Below are 17920 nucleotides of genomic sequence, written 5' to 3'. Positions count from 1 at the left end.
CACATGTTTTTCAAAATGCTTTGATGAACCGTTTTGAAAATGAAAGGCAAAGACCATGGAATCTGGTTTAAATGGAGAAAGTCGAACAAAGTCTTCTACCTATATTCTGACTGCATAAGCAATAAGTATAAATTTTGAGATAGGCAGTTATGAAATGATAGGAGAGGTCTGCACAAGATTGTTGCCCATGGGAAATCTAGTTCTGTATGGAATAGAGACACACTTCTCTCTCTCTCTCTCTCTCTCTCTCTCTCTCTCTCTCTCTCTCTCTCTCTCTCTCTCTCTCTCCTTCTGCAGTCTCTCTTTTCTTCTCTATTTCTGACTTTATTTTTGTGCTGTTCCATTCTGCCTTATTATCCATCACTATAAACTTCCATTAGAATCTGTAATGCTCAAATGCTCTAGATTGATGGACAGGGGAGCCAGAATAATTGAAGGGATAAATAATATCACAAAATAGGACCAGACTCCATGTCAGCTGGGTGCAAGAAGAGAAAATAAATCTTTTGTGAGTTGAGAATAAGGTAAAGTTCTAGTTTAAGAATGGAAATCAAAACTAAGTAGTATAATCAATCAGGAAGTGATAAAATCTTAGAGAAGGCAGACTTAATCTAAATCTCCCAGGGCAGACAAGGTGATGTAAATCTGCACCTATTTTGTAAGACACAGAAGACATATGTGGATAGAAATGCTCACCTGTGGCATGCTGTGTTCTCAAGTTGACGGTCAACGCAGCCTGAGAGCACATGCCAGTCCTGAGCTGGGTGATGGTGGCCAGCACAGAACCACAGTGTGGTTTGGTCTCTTCAATTGTGCTATGGGACAACACACATGAACTTTACAAGAGTGTGTTGAGAAAATAAAATAGTGCAATGCCTCATATCTAATGTATGTTCAAACACTCTTGAGTATGAGTGGTATTAAAATTAGATTTAATTCCTAGGGAAATTGATTATTTTATTGGACATCTTGTAGCTCACAGAGAAGTGCCTGGCACAGAGCAAACATAGATAGCAGATAGTAGGAGTGTAAAGAGAAAAGGTTAAGTGAATTAATGTGGGTAATTTCTGACACATCAAATCCTTGATATCTTTGTTAAATGACTGATTAAGTAGATAATTATGCTACATATTATAAACATCTGTTTTAAATCCCCAAATCCACTTACACGAACTGGGCAAACCCCTGTGAAAATATAGATCTGAGGCATAAGAAAGAATGCTCAAGATTACTTCAAGCAATATGCACGGGCAGCAGGGGAGAAAGACACATGCACTTGCTAGTTTGGCCTCTCACAGTTATTTCCTCTGAGTCTTTGAGTAACACCTAATTGCCAAAAATCAAACAATTAAGAATAATAAGGAAGTTAAGGCTTTATTTCTATGCCCATTGGGCACTTGGGTCTGTTAACAGCCCTGCCATGCATCTATCTGCTGGATAGTGTTATGGATGAGAAATCTAAGGCTCAGAGAGTTCCCACTGATTTATTCTGTATCTGCGAATAGTGGAGGAAAACTGGGGCTTGAACTTGAATCTTTGGACTGCAAATCCTGTGCTCTAGTTTCCCAGCCAAGTCTGGTGGCTACTGTTTATGTTAATTATTTTTCCTTCCAAGCTGATAAGGAAATAGCTCAAAGAACAGAACATTGTTGATTGCAGTGAGGTTTCCTTCCAAGCCTTCTCTCACTTTGCAGAATGTTTTCCTAATTTGGCTTTAAGTGAGTGCAGCTCCTGGTGGCCCTGGCCACTGACTCCTTCTTGTGAACAGTCTGGTCCATTTCCTTTAGTTGGTCTACATCCCCCAAGCAGTTGTAGTGTCTGAGGCTTTAAAACCAGGTGGCCCATTTCCCAGATATGTGGTTGGCAACTCTCCTTCCCCAGCATTGTCTCTACCCCCAATCAGAAGTTCTGACCCCATATTTTTCTGTGTTACTTGTCATTGGCATTTCTCACAGTGTTCTAGTTGCTAATTGCCACAGAGAACTATTGTGGTTAAACAGTATTTGATAACACTTCCAACTGGTTGTGGCCAGGACTTAGGGAGGCAGGAGCATTGCTTTCTCACCTCCCATCATTGCTGACCATGGATCTGGGTTTTGAGGAAGGCGTGCATGGGTGTATGTGTGTGGGTGCCGCTGCCCATTGAAAAGGGATGTGTTGCTTTCCTGTGCTGATCAGTAGAGATGCTGGCAGGGGTGATCCTTTCCAGAGGAGTTTGTTTTTGCACCCTGTCACCTGCACGATTCAATTCATATGTCAGGGCCCCTCAGACATTGAAATAAGAAGAATTTCTGGGGATTCTAGTCTTTCACAGCTCTCCTACAACTTGTCGAAGTATCACAGTCAATGACTTCAAACATATCTTCACTTGGTTAAAATTGATATTATCATACTTGGCATGTCCTGGTAATAACACAAGATTTAAATCTGATGATCTGCTATCTAAGTAGCTTTAGACTATTCTAACAAAGTAATGCAGGCTGGGTGTGGGAAGTTCAAGACCAGTAAGCTAGGGTGTCTGAGTTCTGCTGAGGGCTCTTTTATGATTGCAGAAGGATGCCTTCTTGGCGTCCCCTCAGGTGGCAGAAAAAAGCAAAGAGAGCTCTTTGAGTTCTTTAACAAAGTCCTCTTATCCCTTTCATAAGGACTCTACCATTCTGAGTTAATCATCTCTCCAAGGACCCATCTCCTAAGTTTTGGGATTCCAGCATATGAATTTAAATGTGTACAAATATTCAGTGCATAGCCTCTGAGATTTCTTGTCTCATCAGCTTCATGGGCTATGTGACCTGTTTATGAGCACATGCACTCTGCATACTTCCCAGTAGTCCTTCACTAAATGCTAGTTGAAGGATGAGAATAGTCTGCTACTGGGGTGCTGTTAAAATCATGTGTAAGGACACCTGCTGCAGACTTGGTACAAATGCTCCCTTGGTGAAGAAGAAAGAGCAGAGTGGGGTGCTTTGGGGGATGCCTGCTCCTCAGACCCTTCATTTCTGCCTTCCTGTTCATATGGATATTGATGCAGATAGCATGACCAACATTTTTCTGGCTCACTTGGGAGGGCTGCTTTTGGATGGCTCTCTCACAGCAAGTCCTAGCACAAAGTTGTCACATGCATTCCTTCTTACCCCATGGTTCTGGTGGTTTTAGACAGGTGTAAGGAGGGCTACATCAGACATCCTCCTTAGACATTTACAGCTCCATCACACTGGGGATTTGAGCCAACCTCTACAGAATTAAGAAACTACCACGGTTTCTCATCAAACTCAACAACTCCTAGTGCAACCTTTGGTGATGTTTTACAAAGCACAATGTTTTTGTTTCTATCCTAGGAAGTTTCTATAATTCTCAAATATTGTAGGAGCTATATGGTTTGCTTCTTGTTCTTTTGTTATTTGTGTCCTGGATACAGTTTGCATGTGGAGTATAAACTCAACTGTATACTTCAGTTAATTGCTGCAAGAAAGAAGACTAATATGAGTGCTGTCAGGGCTTTATTCCCACATAGAAACTCTTACACTGCGGTAGTGGTGAGGTGTCCAAGGGTTCTTTTTTCCCAGCATTTGTAGGAGGTTTGAACTGATTTTAACCATGTCTGAAAAGAAAAATTTGTAATTGAGTCTCACTGTTTTACAGATGACCTAGCAAAAACAAATTTATATATATTATGTATGATATATATATATATAATGTTTCTGATTGGGCAGGCTTTTTCTCTATTTTTTTCCAGAAATTCTATGTTAAAAACAAGAGTCAAAGTAGAATTGCATCTAGGTGAACACCTTGATATTTTAAAAATACTTCATTAACACACTGATTTGCTGTTTATTGATCCTCTTGTGATCTACTCTGATAAAATTCTCTACGGAAAGGGGAATGAGCTAGGAAATGCCCTCAGATTTCCCTAGTAGAATACATTAGCTAGCAATAATAACAGAATCACTTCATCTGTTAGTTTGTTAATATTTGCAAGCAACAAAAGAGTTAATTAATTGACTAAATTGATTAAGGTCTGTGTTTCTTCACTTGGCAGTGCAGAGGGGAGTGAGTCCAGGGGAAATTTGAGCTCTGCTCTTGGTGCTCTGACTTGTCTTGATTATGACCTTCTGGAACAATGGCTAACAGCAGAACCACTGGAGTAGATGTGATCAGCCCACATGGGCTGTGCAGTTTGGACATGCTACTTTGCTACTGGACCTCAAGACTGCCCAATCACCAAAATGTGCCAGGTGTGCCTAGAGTTCCACTGGCTGTGCTCACCTGGAGAAAAGGAAGGAAAAATGGTTGTTGCCCTGAAGGGGTTTAAATCTCATTAGGGTTAGACTCCACTCTCTCCCCGATGAATTCTGAGTCCCTTGAGATGGGAAACATGACTTCCAGCTTCTAATCCTGCAAGATGGCTGGACAGGGCAGTTGCCTAGTGAAGGCTGAATGAGTAATTGAAGTAGCATGAAACAGATTTTTCAAGACCAAAGGAGCATGAACAAATATCCAGTCAACAGAATAGCAACCATTTACTCTGAATGAGCCTGAGTAGAGAATGATCAGGGCCAATTGGAGTTTGCTAAGCTGGTGAATAATAATGTATTGAAACAAGCTCTGTGACAAGTCAAAGTCCCTGGGTGAACTCTGGCAAACCAAGTTCCCTTGCTGAGCTTTACTTTCCTTTTCTTTATGGGTTTATGTTTTACATTTTAATCCATGATCATTTTGAATTAATATTTGTATCTGGTGTGAGTTTTAGTGTGAGGTTCTTTTCCCCTCCCCTTTCCTTCCTTTCTGTCTGGCTGGGACATTCTCTTGTTCTACAACTATTTCTTGAGAAGTCTGTCCTTCCTTTGCTAAGTTCACTTTCCTCTTCTTTCAAATGAAGGGGTCAGATTTATACTAGAGGAAATCACTGTTCCCTTCTAGGTTTACGAATCTTTTGAACCCACTTTTTCTGATGTGCACTTCCTTTGAGCAAAGCTATCCTTCATATCATATATATGTAAAAAAGGTCATCTAGATGAAATTCAGAATTCATCTGTTGGATATTGTTCAGTTGATAGATTTTCCTGTGAAAACTATGGTTTTAGAAGTTTGATGAAAATGTATAGAAATTCTTAGACTAATGATTTCTTTTTTTAATACTATCAAGCATGACTTTTTTGGACAAACTTAAGAGATTGTGGGTTTTGCTTCACTTGGAATGGAGGGGGAAAGATGGTTTACTTCTCAATTAAAAAAGCAACAGCTGGTTAATCTTTGTACTGGATTCACAAACTGAAGGGGTAAAATAGTAATTGTTCCATGATTATAAAATAGAGTGAGGTAAGGCTGGAGTCAATTTTTTTTTCCTCAAAGGATCACAGAAATATTTATTGTCAAGAAGATCATTAATCCTCATCATACAGAAAACATATCAAACAAGAGTGAATAATACATGTTTGTGGATCCAGTATTCAAACAACTATATAAGCAAAGACATTTAAGAGTTCTGTTCCTAAAGTCTATAGTTGTGAAATATCTTTTTAGTTTTTAGATATGGAATCAGAATAAGGTGATACAATACATGTCAGAGCTATTCTTCGAGAATGAGTGAGCTCTAGAGTCATTGTTCCTGGGGCTGCCAGCTTGTGAGCTTTCAAAATTAAGCAGAGCTTGTACTTTAGTAGGAGATCACCACAAAACACCTGCTCAAAGGGAGAAACCATAGTAGTAACCAAATACTAGAGGTTGAAAGGGCCTGGTTATATTGAGAAAGGATTTGGGTCTTTTTCTTGAAACAAATTCATCCTAAAACACCAGAAAAAGTCTCAACCATGTTTAGACACAAGCAAGTAAGGAAGCCCTACACCTAAGGAGGTACTGATCACTGCATCATATTAGAGAAGTGAAAGAAAAAGGGAAGTTTTATTTTGAGGAGTTAGTCTACAAAAACTCCTACATTGTAAATCAAACCTTTTGTGTTCTAATTCTCACTTCTGTCACTCTATGTCTGACTATCCGGAATTAGTCCAGGATTTTGGGGGATCTAGATTTCCTCACCTACAAAATTAGATATTTGGACTAGATGACATTTCTCCTACCTCTAAAATTGTGTGACCTTTTCCTAGACCATATATTCTTTCTTTCTATACTGCTTCTCCACTGGTTCAGCAAATATTTATGGAGCCACTATTTTGTTCCTGTACTGTGACAAAAGTGTCACATCTTATATAATTTATAAGTACTGTTCAAAATAGGCAAATTTATAGAGATGAAAGGTAGGTTAGTAGTTACTGGGGGCTGATAAAAGAAGACAGTGAGAGTGATGATTAATGGGACTGAGGGTCTTTTAGGAATGATTCTGGGTTTGGGATATTTCCTATGAACAAAATCATAATATGTGTCCTTGGGTATGCTTCTTGTAGTGTAATGCTGTCCTGGTCTGTTTATGTTGTAGCATGTAGCAGTACTTCATTTCTTTTTTGGCTGAGTAATATTCCATTGTATGGACATAGCCCATTTTATTTATCCATTCATGAGTTATTTGATTGTTCTACATTGGGACTATTAAGAATGATACTGCTGTGAATATTATTGTGCAGGGTTTTGTAGATATGTTTTCTTCCCCCAATATATGCCTAGGAATGGAATCGCTGGGTCATTGCCACATGCACCCATTCTGCACTCAGGCCTGTGATCCCTTGTCACTCTGCCAGAGAAACTATCATGTCTGCAGACACAGGTCGTTATCTCAACTTCCTTTGTTCTAGTTAAGAAGACCAGCTTACAAGCTTCAGAAACCAATTACTTACTGTGAATTTATATCTGTGGGATTTATATCTGTATGGGGTCCTCACTTACCCAGCCTAGTCCTTGTGTTGAGCTATAGTCAAGCATCAACTGCCACATCCTCAGCTCTCTGAGAAAGATTGGGTAGTGATCTGAGTTTGGCTTTCATTTGCAATCCTTTAGCTATTCTGCGTGGCAGCTTCCACTGCTTCTTTCTTTAGTTTCCCAAAGCATTGCTTTCTCATTATATATATATAAAATCTGGCATCATAATGTTTACTTAAAGAGCCTCTCCATTATTCAGAGAGGCAACAGGTCCTATAGGATTTCCAGAGGAATAAAGTGCCTGGCTTCAAGATGCTGTAATGTACCTGGCACCCAGGAATGGGTGTGAGGCAACAAAGCTGAGGAGTGGACACCCTTCCTCTGCTGCTGGCTGTGTTGCATTCTACTGCAGTTTCCTTTCTTTGCATTGCTGCACATAACCCTCCACCCCCCTGTGCTGGCCCTGCTGGTCACAGTGGAGAATTTTGAATCCCATGGGATGAGTGGCCTGTCAAGTAGTTTTTATTGACAGCTTTTTGTTTGCTGTGCATCTCATTGGCTTGTTTACCAACACCAACTAGATTTTATTTCTTTCATATCCAAACCGGAACACATTTGGATATCCTGAGATTTTACAGAGCGTGTTTTTTTATTATATGAACCTAACCTAACTAGTATTCCCATATGAAGTAATGCAAATCTACTTTTGTTCTAGTGGAGCTATTTTGGTCACATATAAGCAATTTTGGTTCAGTTTAGGGTGTGAATTCAAGGTTTTTATAACTCAGTTTGAGCTTCATTTCATATCAGTGATAGCCATTTTAATTTATCTGAATAAAACATTTTTTTTTGTCACTATGTGTTACAAAGCCTCCCCCCACTCCCTTGATTTTTAAGAAAAAGAAAATCTTCTTTGATTTATGTTTATGGCTTCTCTCCTCCTTTGAAAGCAGGGGCTAACTGATCATTGGCACAAATTAATGTTCTAGAATCTACGTTCAGAATTAGAGTCTTGAGTGTGAAGCAGTGAAACCTGTATGTCAGGGGCTTTAGGTCTCTGCAGAGTTGAAGGGGGCAAGGTGACGAGGGGGAAAGGTGACGAGGGGGCAAGGTGAGGGAGAAGTGAACCTCTGCCCCTGTTCTTCCAGAGAAGATCTGCTTAGTCCTGTTTTTATTTTGAGATACAATATAAGATCATGTTTACACAAGGAAGAAATGGTTCCACTTAACTTTAAAAAATAAAAATGGCTTAAAATATATTGCTAGAGGTCATATAGATAGGAATCAGGCTTTCTTTGCAGTTGCTGGATCTAAGCCCTTCAGCCCACACACGGGGGCGGGGGAGAAAAAAAATTGGCTACATGTTTACTAACTTCTGAGAATCACAACCACACAAACCACACACCACAAAATAGGCAAAACAGGCACTTCTCTCAGGGCCATGTACATTTACAGTTTTGATGAAATATGGTAAGTGGTTTTGCTCATTTTTAGAGTAAATGGGAAAAATTTTTGCGACAGAATCAGGTTTTCTTATCTTTAAACTGGGGCAAATATCTCATAATTATCTTTGTGTCTCCTTTTTAACTTATCCAGAAAGTATAAAAATTATTAATATTCCCATGTAGAAGAATGACAGGGGACTCAACTTTCGTGTAGCCATGGATATCTTAGGATACACTTTTTGGATGTGTTACTCCATATAATATTAGGTGGTTACCACCAGCCCTTCCAGTAAGCAAATCTGCAGGCCAAGCTGATGACCCTGTACACACAGTGAAGCATTCATTTTCCAAGGATGTTTTAAGAAGACGTGATTAGGGAAGGGATACCATGGGGTGGAAGAGCAGGAACTATAAGCCAGGCAGATGTACATGGGAGAAGAGGCTCAGAGAAAATAACAAAAAAGAAACCTTGGAACCTGTCTCCTCATCAGTAAAAGAAAAATCATAATAACCATTTTGCAGTGTTGTTCTGTTAGAAATCATGTAGAGAAAAACCAGCTAAGAATCGATACATCATAGGTATCACCCAGTCAGCACATAGTGTGGTGTGGTTCACTGACCTCATGATGACTTGCTTGGCCAGTGGCGTAGCCACTGTGGACTGCTGTAGCCGTGTGCCATTGGCAACTGTTACTCTTGTGGCAATTTTACTTCCCATCCTGCAGAAGAGCAGTGCCTTTGGGGACCTAGCCCAGGGTCTTGAACACATTGAATACTTGGAGGGAATTGAGCTCATCCACAACTATTGGCTCAATGTGTCTCTTCAGAGCCAGCCTCCAGTTCTCATTGTATTGGTGAGACTTGTGCCACCATCACACTGGGGAAGGATGTTGCCTTCTTACTGGCAAATGAGATGCAATGACTCTGATTTTTCAAAAAAACTTTACTATGTAACATCTATAAGGTTATATGACCTGTGTATCAGGATCACAGTCTTTGACTCCTTTTTTTAATACCTGGCCCCTGAAACTCTCCCTTTCAGTGAGAGGAGGCTTCAACCCTGTAGTAAAAGTCTACACATTGGGTCAGTTCAGCCCTTGTGGCAGTGCAGAAAGGGAATAGAAGTGGACCTGCCTTTCAGGAGCCTTGAAAAAGGGGTAGGAGGCCGAGTGGGATAGCATGCGAGGTAAGTTCAGGGTGTGGAGGGGAGGGGCAGAGGGGATCTCTGGAAAGATAATCGGGAAGGGCGATGGGGTCTGGCGCTCTGGCATCCCCTTAGGTGAGGGCTGCTGTGGGACCACCAGAGCAGGTTGGAGGGTAACAGGGGCTTCTGCCTCAGGGCTGCTGCCTCTGAAGGCATGATGCCTGTCTTCAGGGGGGTGCAGCTCCGATGGAAGATCCGGAATTTCGAGTTCAATATCAGCATAGGCAAGAGCCCGGGGAGGATCTATTCTGATGGTGGCCGTCATGCCATATCTGCGTCGTTTGTTGACCCAGTACAGCAGTGGGCTGTAACTAAATGTGGCAGCTTTCATCACCTCCACCCACTGCTGGGCACGCTGTCTCCTCCGCAGGTTCTTCCTCCAGTGGAGTACCAGCATGCAGCCACCAGTTATCACGGTGCAGAGCCCCAACAATCCGAAGTACCATGGGACCCACGCTGAGGCAGTAAAAAAACAACAACAAAAAAAAAAAACAAAAAAGGCAAGCTGACTGACAGCTCTAGCTTGGGACCTGAACTGTGTCTCATTCCTCTCCTGGATTTGTCTCATTCATCCTCTCATTCCTTCCCACCCTTCTCAAAGACATGCCTAATAATTTCCTGATTCAGTCAAAGCTATATTTGCAGGGCACATAAGAGACCCCATTAGCCTTTTTTAGATAAGGAACACTAGGTGTAGAGGGCCAGACCTGCCCAGACTCAAGTCAGGCCTTCTGGCTCCCAGTCCAAAACCCATGCAGTCATTCACACCAAGAAGCCTCACTAAGGACAAGGACATCAATTGTATCTCTTCTCCTTGGGCAGAGCATGGTCTCTGCCTTTGAGGAGTCCTTAGTTTCCTAGAGGAGTCTGTCTCTTAACTAAATAGCACTCCATTCAGGCAGCACCCCCCTCCCCCCCATCCATGCAAAGGGTCTTCCCTGAAAGTTTGTCACTCACTCTCAAAAGGACTGGGTGTACTTACGACCAGGGAGGCCCATGTCCTCCTTTTGCGAATCCATAAGGTTCACTCTGGTTACCAGGCCTATGGCTCTGCACAGAGTGAACTGACCCACTACTCTGCCCACCAATGGGAGTCCCCAGAAGGCCCAGTCCCATTGTTCTCTAAAGATGAGATCACTGGGTTCTGAGCATCAGGAATTCTTGGGCTGGTGCTTGTAGAGTGGTTGGCAGTTGATGGAATAAGGGACTCCATCTTATGACATCTCATGAGCATGTTGTCTTCCATGAAAGACTGGTCCACCATAGAATTGTCTGTTCCCAACTTTGTGTGGTGAACTCACAGGCAGCTCCCAGCAAAGGGTCCTTACACCCTCAGGAGCTTCTACTTGTGTTTTCAGTTGTTAGGGAGCCATTTTCCAGTGGGGAGTGAAGCAGGGAGGACAGTGAACATTGGACATCCCTACCCTCAAGAAGTGTCTTACCCAGTTGTCAGGGAACAAAATGGCTTAGAAGAACCATGTGGTCCAAACCTCCTCCTTTGGCTCCTACCATCTCTGTTTTGTTTCTTCAACAAGTGTTTTTTGGGCATCATCAGGTCTTGTATGTGATCTGCTTCTCTTTCCAGCTCCGTCTCCCTCCCCACCTGTCATATACCTTTCAGCCCTGGGCATGCCAGATTCCCACAGACCCTGCTTATTCTCCTCTAAACTTTGGCTCAGACTGCTGCTTCACTCAGGAGTGTCACTCACCACATTTCCACCACGGAACACCTTTTTATCCTCCCAAGTGGTCAGCTCCCCAACTCTGATACAAATAGTTCTTTCAGTTGATTTCCCGGTTTCTAGAACTCTGGAGCAGATAAATTTGAAGCAAATTGTTCAAAGGGACAGGAATCAAATTGATTTCAACAACTATAAATGTGTATAAAGTGGAAAATATAGTGTTCTACAGATTTAATATATTATTTTTAGAAATTGCTCTATTTGAACTGGTATAAAAGTGATGCCCTTTTAAATAATATGTCACCTACCATGAACAACTAAAGTTCAGTTAAGTATGAATTAAACGGAAAAAATTAACTGATGCTCTGCCACTGAGGCTTATTTTAAAATCAACATATTTTCCATCCCCTTCTCCCCATCCCTAACCTGGAACAGGATTACTTTTTGTCCCCATTCAGTTATCTGTCCTTGAGCACACACCCACCACAGGAGTGAAGAAATTCAGAGTTGGAGATGGCAGCAGAAGACTTAGAAAATGATTATATCCCAGATTAAGAGGTGAAATAGGACCGGGCACACCTGAAATCACATCTTTAAAGACACTTTGTTCCCCCTGATGTGCAGAATCACAGCCTCTGGGACAAGAGTCCCTTGCATTTTTCCTTTGCTTGCAAAGTAATTAAACTTCTGTCCATCAACTGATATATATATAAATATACAAATGGGTATATCCATCCAACAGAAAATATGTGTGGATTTGTGTGTATATATATACATTATATTTATATAAGATTTTGATATTAGGGATGGACCCCAGTATTCAGTTATTGAATAAACAATGTAGGAAGCCTATATCAACTAAAAATTGAGAATTATTTTCTCTCTGAAAAAATTTTAATAGCAATTTTACTTATTTTATACATCTATATTATTTGTTGAGATGTGAATATATATGTTTGTGTATAATATATGTATAATATAAAATATATAATACATATACATATGTATGTCTACATATATTTGTATGTATATATATGTATCTATACGTGTACATATGTGTATATATATATATATATATATATATCTACATTTATATATATATAAAAAATTATTGCTAATTAATTAAACAAGGGAGAAAAAGTCTTCTCAATTATATGCTGGGGTGACTGGATATCCACCTGACTCCTCACACAATGCACAGAGTTTACCCAAATTTAATTCCAGAACTAACTCAAAATAGACCTATATGTATGTAAGAGCTAAAGGGTAAATTTTCTTTAAAGGTATAGGAGTAAATTTTGACTTTATTAGGCAAATTCTTCTTGGATAGGACACCAAGAGCACAGTGATAAAGAACAATATGGGTAGATTGAACTTCAAGTTAACAACTTTTGTTCAAAGTATCTTGTCAAAAATGTGGAAAGACAACTGACAGACAAGGACAAAATATGTGCAAGTAACATGTCTTAAAAGAAAATGTATCCAGAATAAATAAAGAACAGAACCCAACACATAGATAGCCAATGTTTAAATAATGGACACATCATCTGAGTAGACCTTTCTCTAGAGACCTTCCTCCAAAGCAGATATTCTGGCCAGTGAGCACATAAAAAAAATGTTCAACATCATCAGCCAGTGAGACTCAAAATAAGGTACTACTCCACATCCATGAGGATAGCTAAAATGAAACCAGATATTAACAACTTGGTAAGGATTTGGGAAATGTAGAACCAACCTTCCTACATTGCAGTAGAAATGTAAAATAATGTAGTTTCTTTGACAACTATCATTCAAGTGCCTGTGTAGGGGGCAATGTGGCATCATTAGACAGCTCTAGCAGGGTCACTCTGTCAGCATTAGAAGTGGCTAGAATAGTTTTCAACATGTAGATGTACTATTGGATAAAAATAAAATATGGTCAGTCTTCAGATAGAAAAATGTACATGTCTAGAAGTCTTAGCTCTGTAGTACTTGGTGCAAAAAGAGTAAAAATGATTAATTACTTTTGATTTGATTTCAGTTATGTGCTAAGCCTTACAATTCATGTGTTCCCCAATCTCAAATTTGAGTGTGCACAAAGAAATAAGTAAACTTAACTCAGTAAACCAGGAAGCGCCAGTTGACATGGTTGACTTTCTAGTTTTGACAAATGAAAGAATGATCATTTAAAGAAAGCCAGACACTTGGAGCAACTAGAAACAAGTTGCAGATGAATGATACGGAAAAGAGTTCTATTCGTTTATAAGAACCCAAAATATAGCCATGTGGAGCCATTGGAAATACCCTGCACTCTAATGGGCATCTAAGGGAATTGCCCAGTGAGAACATTACCCTGGCATGTGGGCCACCTTCAGTGTTTCTGTATTTTCTCCAAAAGGAGTTAGTGTCTCAGTTGTATCTTGGCTGTGCATGCTAGGACAGTTGAGTCTCCTGATTGAGGAACTTGGGTTCTCACAGCAGGCAGATAAGATGGATCTATTCTGATAATATTTCATGTTATGGGAACTCTCTCATGGCTCTGTAGATTGTGTGGTCATGGAAACCTTCTGAGAAGCTGAAATATACATGTCAGGAGTGAGCTGTGTGCAAATCAGGGAGAGGAGAATGAAGGGGATGATGGAGGCAAAGACACACTTTCTAAGATGGGCCTGTTGTGACCCTATCTCAAAAGGCTGATGTGTTCTCTAGAGAAGTAAGATGAACACAGGGCAGGAGGTGTAGGAGCAGGCAAGTGCTGGACCCTTATTGGAAGGTCGGGTAGGGAACCCCTTGTATAGAACTTTGTTCTGTGGGACAAATTGTACTTTACCGAGATCATGTAATGTTATGTAGATTAATCAAGTGATTCACTTTATTTTTTTTTTGGGGGGGTGTTATTGTTTTGTTTTGCTTAATTTTATTTTGGCCCTGGGATTGAACCTGGGTCCTTGAGCATGCTAAGCAAGCACTCTACCACTGAGCCACATCCCCAGCACAGGAGATCTGTTTTTAAATACTATTTTATCAATATGTACAAAGAGTGGGCAGTGTCTACATAAAAATGGAGTTAAGGTACCCAATGAGGTGGTTGTTAATGGGACTCATGTAAATGGTGGTGTCCTGGCTTGGAGAGAAAATTTGCAGGACTTGTTGATGATGTGGATCTTTTGGGTGCCAGAAAAAGGAGAGGATATGGGTGGATGATGGCAGCATCCTCTGGGATTGGGGAGCCTGGAAGAAACTGGCTTGAGTGGGCTGGAGATATGAAAGGCTCTGATGGAGTTACAAACTGCAGAATCATTGAACTCCATATCATGAGAAAGTTCTAGGACAGGGACACAGGTGAACCCCAGGGCTTTTTCTAAATAATTGCTGCAGTCTGGCTGGGCAAAATAATCAGGGGTTGACAAGAAACTTGTGAAGGTTGATACAGCGGGAGCCATTTTATTGTAGGATGGCAGAGGTATTTATACCTAACTGAATACACAGCCTGTTTCAATTTAGCATCATCCAGTTACAGCAATCCTCATCATCTTACGTATACACAGCTTAACTCAATTAATATCATCTTAATAGTTTGCTGGCATTACTTCTCAAACCACTCCCTCTGGCAAAGTGCCAGGCACCATCTTGACTTGGTTGTGGCTCTCAGCAAATAATTACAAACCTCTTTAAGGAAAAGACATCTATACCTGCATCAGTATCTTAAGAATTGAAACTAGGAGGCTAGCTTAGAAGAATAGTCACAAATGCCAGATTTCAAGTTGTCTTCTTTGAGGTGTGAGAACTCTTGAACTTCCCAGGTGCTTAAGAAACACCTGGTGCCAGAATCCTTGTGACAGATTATCATTTGCAAGGTCCTTTTTGATGAGTAATGTGGAAGGCTCTAGCAGAATCACTATTTGTTTTGTTGGGAGGAAAGGCACTTTGCCATTTGAGAATTGCAGCATAAGTGTAGAAAGGTGTTTGTGACATCTTGTTTTAAAAATGTCTTTTCCTCCTGGAAAGAGGAACTATGAGCTTAGGGGGAAAGACTGAGAAGAAATGCTGGGTGTAGATCTGTAATTGAAATTTTAAAAAGGGGTCAGGGTTTGCCCTTCCCCATTAATGCAAGTGTTCTTAAAAGTTCTCAGAGTGCTTTAGAAATTTTCAAACAAGGTCATTGAGCCTTGCATACTCTTAAGTGTCTCTCAGCCATCACTGCATACAAGGGTAGAAAAGAGAATAGTCAGTTTAGTGTAATGCTTTGTTGGTTGTATGACATGTGGGCCATGTATGCCAAAAGGAACCACAATGATGGTCTCTTGGTCAGCAAAGGCAGATGGAAAAAGTGTCATAGGCTTATTCCGTGTTCACATGTACATCTTGCTGAGTTGTGCTACCTGACAGGTAATGGTGACTGATGTAGTCTCTGTAGAAGACAACCCTGTCTTTAAAAGTTAGATTTAGCTATTTTCATGGTGTGCACCTATAATCACAGCTACAGAGATCAAGGCAAATTTGATGACAAATTTGAGGCCAGTTGAGGCACATTAGTGAATCAATGCCTGAAAAAAGGGGAGGGGGAAGTACGTAGCTCAGTGATAGAGCCCCTTCCTAGTTCAGTCTCTGAATATTAATATCAAAAAGAATAAGTCACTATTTAATCATGATTTAGAAATAGTGTATTTGCAGAAGTCTATGACCCAGAATTGTAACACCTAAGTTGGTTGGGTGGGGCTCCCCCACCCCACTTCCATGGTTTTCTCTAATATAAATTTATTTTTGCTAGTGTAGCCAAATTTTTAACTTTTTTACAAAATGGTGTAATGGATGAAATGTGTAAAGACTGTAGAATGATGAGGTCCTGTCTAAAGATATGAGACTGAGTCCCATGAGAACTATGACAGTACTGAAGGAGTTTGTCAAGTCAAGACTCTAGTAAGTACTAATTTTCTCACTGTGCTTGTGTCTGCATGGTGTGTGCACAGAGGTTGAGATCTGTGTGTATCCCTTAGTATCTTAGATTCTTGTATTAAAAAATGCCTATGGCTAATGTTTAGAAAATTGTTTTTTGTTGTTGTTGTTGTTGTTTTTTGTACCAGGGTTGAACTCTGGGGCAGTCAACCACTGAGCCACATTCCCAGCTCTACTTTGTATTTTAGTTAGATACAAGAGTATCATGAGTTGCTAAGCCCTTTGCCATTGCTGAGGCTCGCTTTGAACATGTGATCCTCCTGCCTAAGCCTCTATAGCTGCTGGGATTACAGGCAGGTGCCACTGAACCTGGCTGAGAAAATGGTATTCTTTAGGGGAGGAGAGTGAGAAATTTCAGGTTTTCTGGTTCTGCAATGTTAGGAGATGCAGGAATAATGAAAGAGAGATGCTCTGAATTGCCTGTACAAATGTGAATCCAGGGACAAGATTATTTCAGAGTTCTATATTGTTACCAGGGTTAAGATCCAGCTGCTTGCCCCACACCTGGCCAGTCAAGTTGACAACTAAGTAGTTGAGGCAAAGAAAGTGACTGCATTTAAAAAGTGGTTCAGTGAGAAGAAAGAGGGATTCTGTATCCAAATCCCTACCTCTTAGGAAGCTGATCTCAGGGGGCTTATGTTAGTGATTCATGGGTGTTTCCAGATGGGCAGGTGTTCTGCAGAGGGAAGGCTGGATAATGGTATCCAAGTCATGATATTTTCCAATTTCTAAGATCTCAACAGTAAAGATCATGATTTTTTTCCTATTACGGACTAGGTGCATATTATACAATGATAGGGAAAGTTAATTCTTCCTAGACCCTCTTGCTGAGCTGGTAGCTTAAATCATTGTAATGAGGGAGAATATCCTTCCTCAGTTAGTGATATAGTGTAAACTCCCAGCAGTGAACACAGAGCATCCTTCCTCAGCTAGCTACTCCTATCATGAACAGAAACACATCCACTAGTGAATTTCAGTATTTCAACCCTGAGGACAGGCAGTAATTTTTTAAGGAAAATAGTCCTGATTTGCAAATATCTAATTGTCACTGATTGTTTTCCTTGGATTGATCACAATAGGAATGTTTTAATTTTCAGATCCCAGAATGCACAAAGAGAACTTAAAATACTGATGTTTTAGGCTTGACCTAGATTTTCTTAGGAAGAACTTTGAAAGAAGTAAGACTCTTCCAACATTACAAGTCAGTAAGATGGATTTTGAAGATATTCATGTCATTGTGGGGTCAAATAAAGACTAATGCACAAAGGAACCCATGCAGTCATGTTTATAGCTATGACAGTTTCTCTTTTGAGTAACCCTGCTTTTCTCTGTGAGACAACAGGCAAACACTGAATCAAAATACATGAAGAGCACTTTGCTATAGGAGCTATGTCATCTCTTTATCTAACATTATAGACATTTGTTCATGGCAGTTGGAAGACTGATCTCCCAATTGTATTCCTAAGGCTCAAATACATAGAATCAAAATGATGCAGAGGAACCTATGTTAAAAGCAAAGACTAAAGTTTTAACAGTATTAGAGCAAAGAAGGATTAATGAATCAGGCAGCACTGAGAACCAGAAGAGGTTCAGAGTTTCATGGCAGCAGTGTGGGCAGTGCGCTTCCATAGGCTGATGTAGAAGTACAATGGAAAAAATATATTTGACCAGAGTCAAAAGACCCTACATAGATGTTGTTTAGCAGTTTCTGTAAATTGGTAAAATTTTTTAGTTTCATTTTTCTAAAAACTTAAACTGGTTCCTAGTTTTCTGTAACATTTTTACATTAATTCTCCATGTACCTGTGGAGGAAGCTGAAGGAAGCCCTGGAATCATCTCAGTCTAAT

At 40.3% G+C, this 17920-nt stretch overlaps 2 protein-coding genes across 2 annotated transcripts in view; both read right to left on the bottom strand.

Moving 5' to 3' along the window:
* The window catches only part of LOC143641970 (testis-expressed protein 38-like), a 30281-nt gene extending 21311 nt beyond the window's left edge, over nt 1-8970 (bottom strand). The window contains exon 1 of the mRNA XM_077110072.1: nt 8873-8970. Coding sequence (XP_076966187.1) covers nt 8873-8970 — 98 coding nt within the window. The remainder of the gene's footprint in view (nt 1-8872) is intronic.
* A 367-nt stretch (nt 8971-9337) lies between these two features.
* On the bottom strand, nt 9338-10475 carry LOC143397920 (testis-expressed protein 38-like). The gene is made up of 2 exons (XM_077110071.1): nt 10439-10475; nt 9338-9912 (listed from the first exon to the last, which is right to left on the bottom strand). The coding sequence occupies exons 1-2, from the start codon at nt 10473-10475 to the stop codon at nt 9338-9340; spliced, it is 612 nt and encodes a 203-aa protein (XP_076966186.1).
* Between the last annotated feature and the right edge of the window lie 7445 nt (nt 10476-17920).

Source organism: Callospermophilus lateralis, chromosome 1 (genome assembly GCF_048772815.1).
Source record: "Callospermophilus lateralis isolate mCalLat2 chromosome 1, mCalLat2.hap1, whole genome shotgun sequence".
NCBI lineage: Eukaryota > Metazoa > Chordata > Mammalia > Rodentia > Sciuridae > Callospermophilus > Callospermophilus lateralis.
The sequence above is the reverse complement of the archived record's forward strand: the minus strand, read 5'-3'. Positions and strand labels throughout refer to the sequence as shown.

Excerpts from the sequence above, each read along its gene's own strand:
- LOC143397920 (XM_077110071.1), bottom strand. The coding sequence starts at position 10,475 with ATGGATTCGCAAAAGGAGGACATGGGCCTCCCTGGTC. Across the intron at positions 9,913-10,438 it reads GGACATGGGCCTCCCTGGTC|CGTGGGTCCCATGGTACTTC; the intron begins GTAAGTACACCC and ends TTACTGCCTCAG.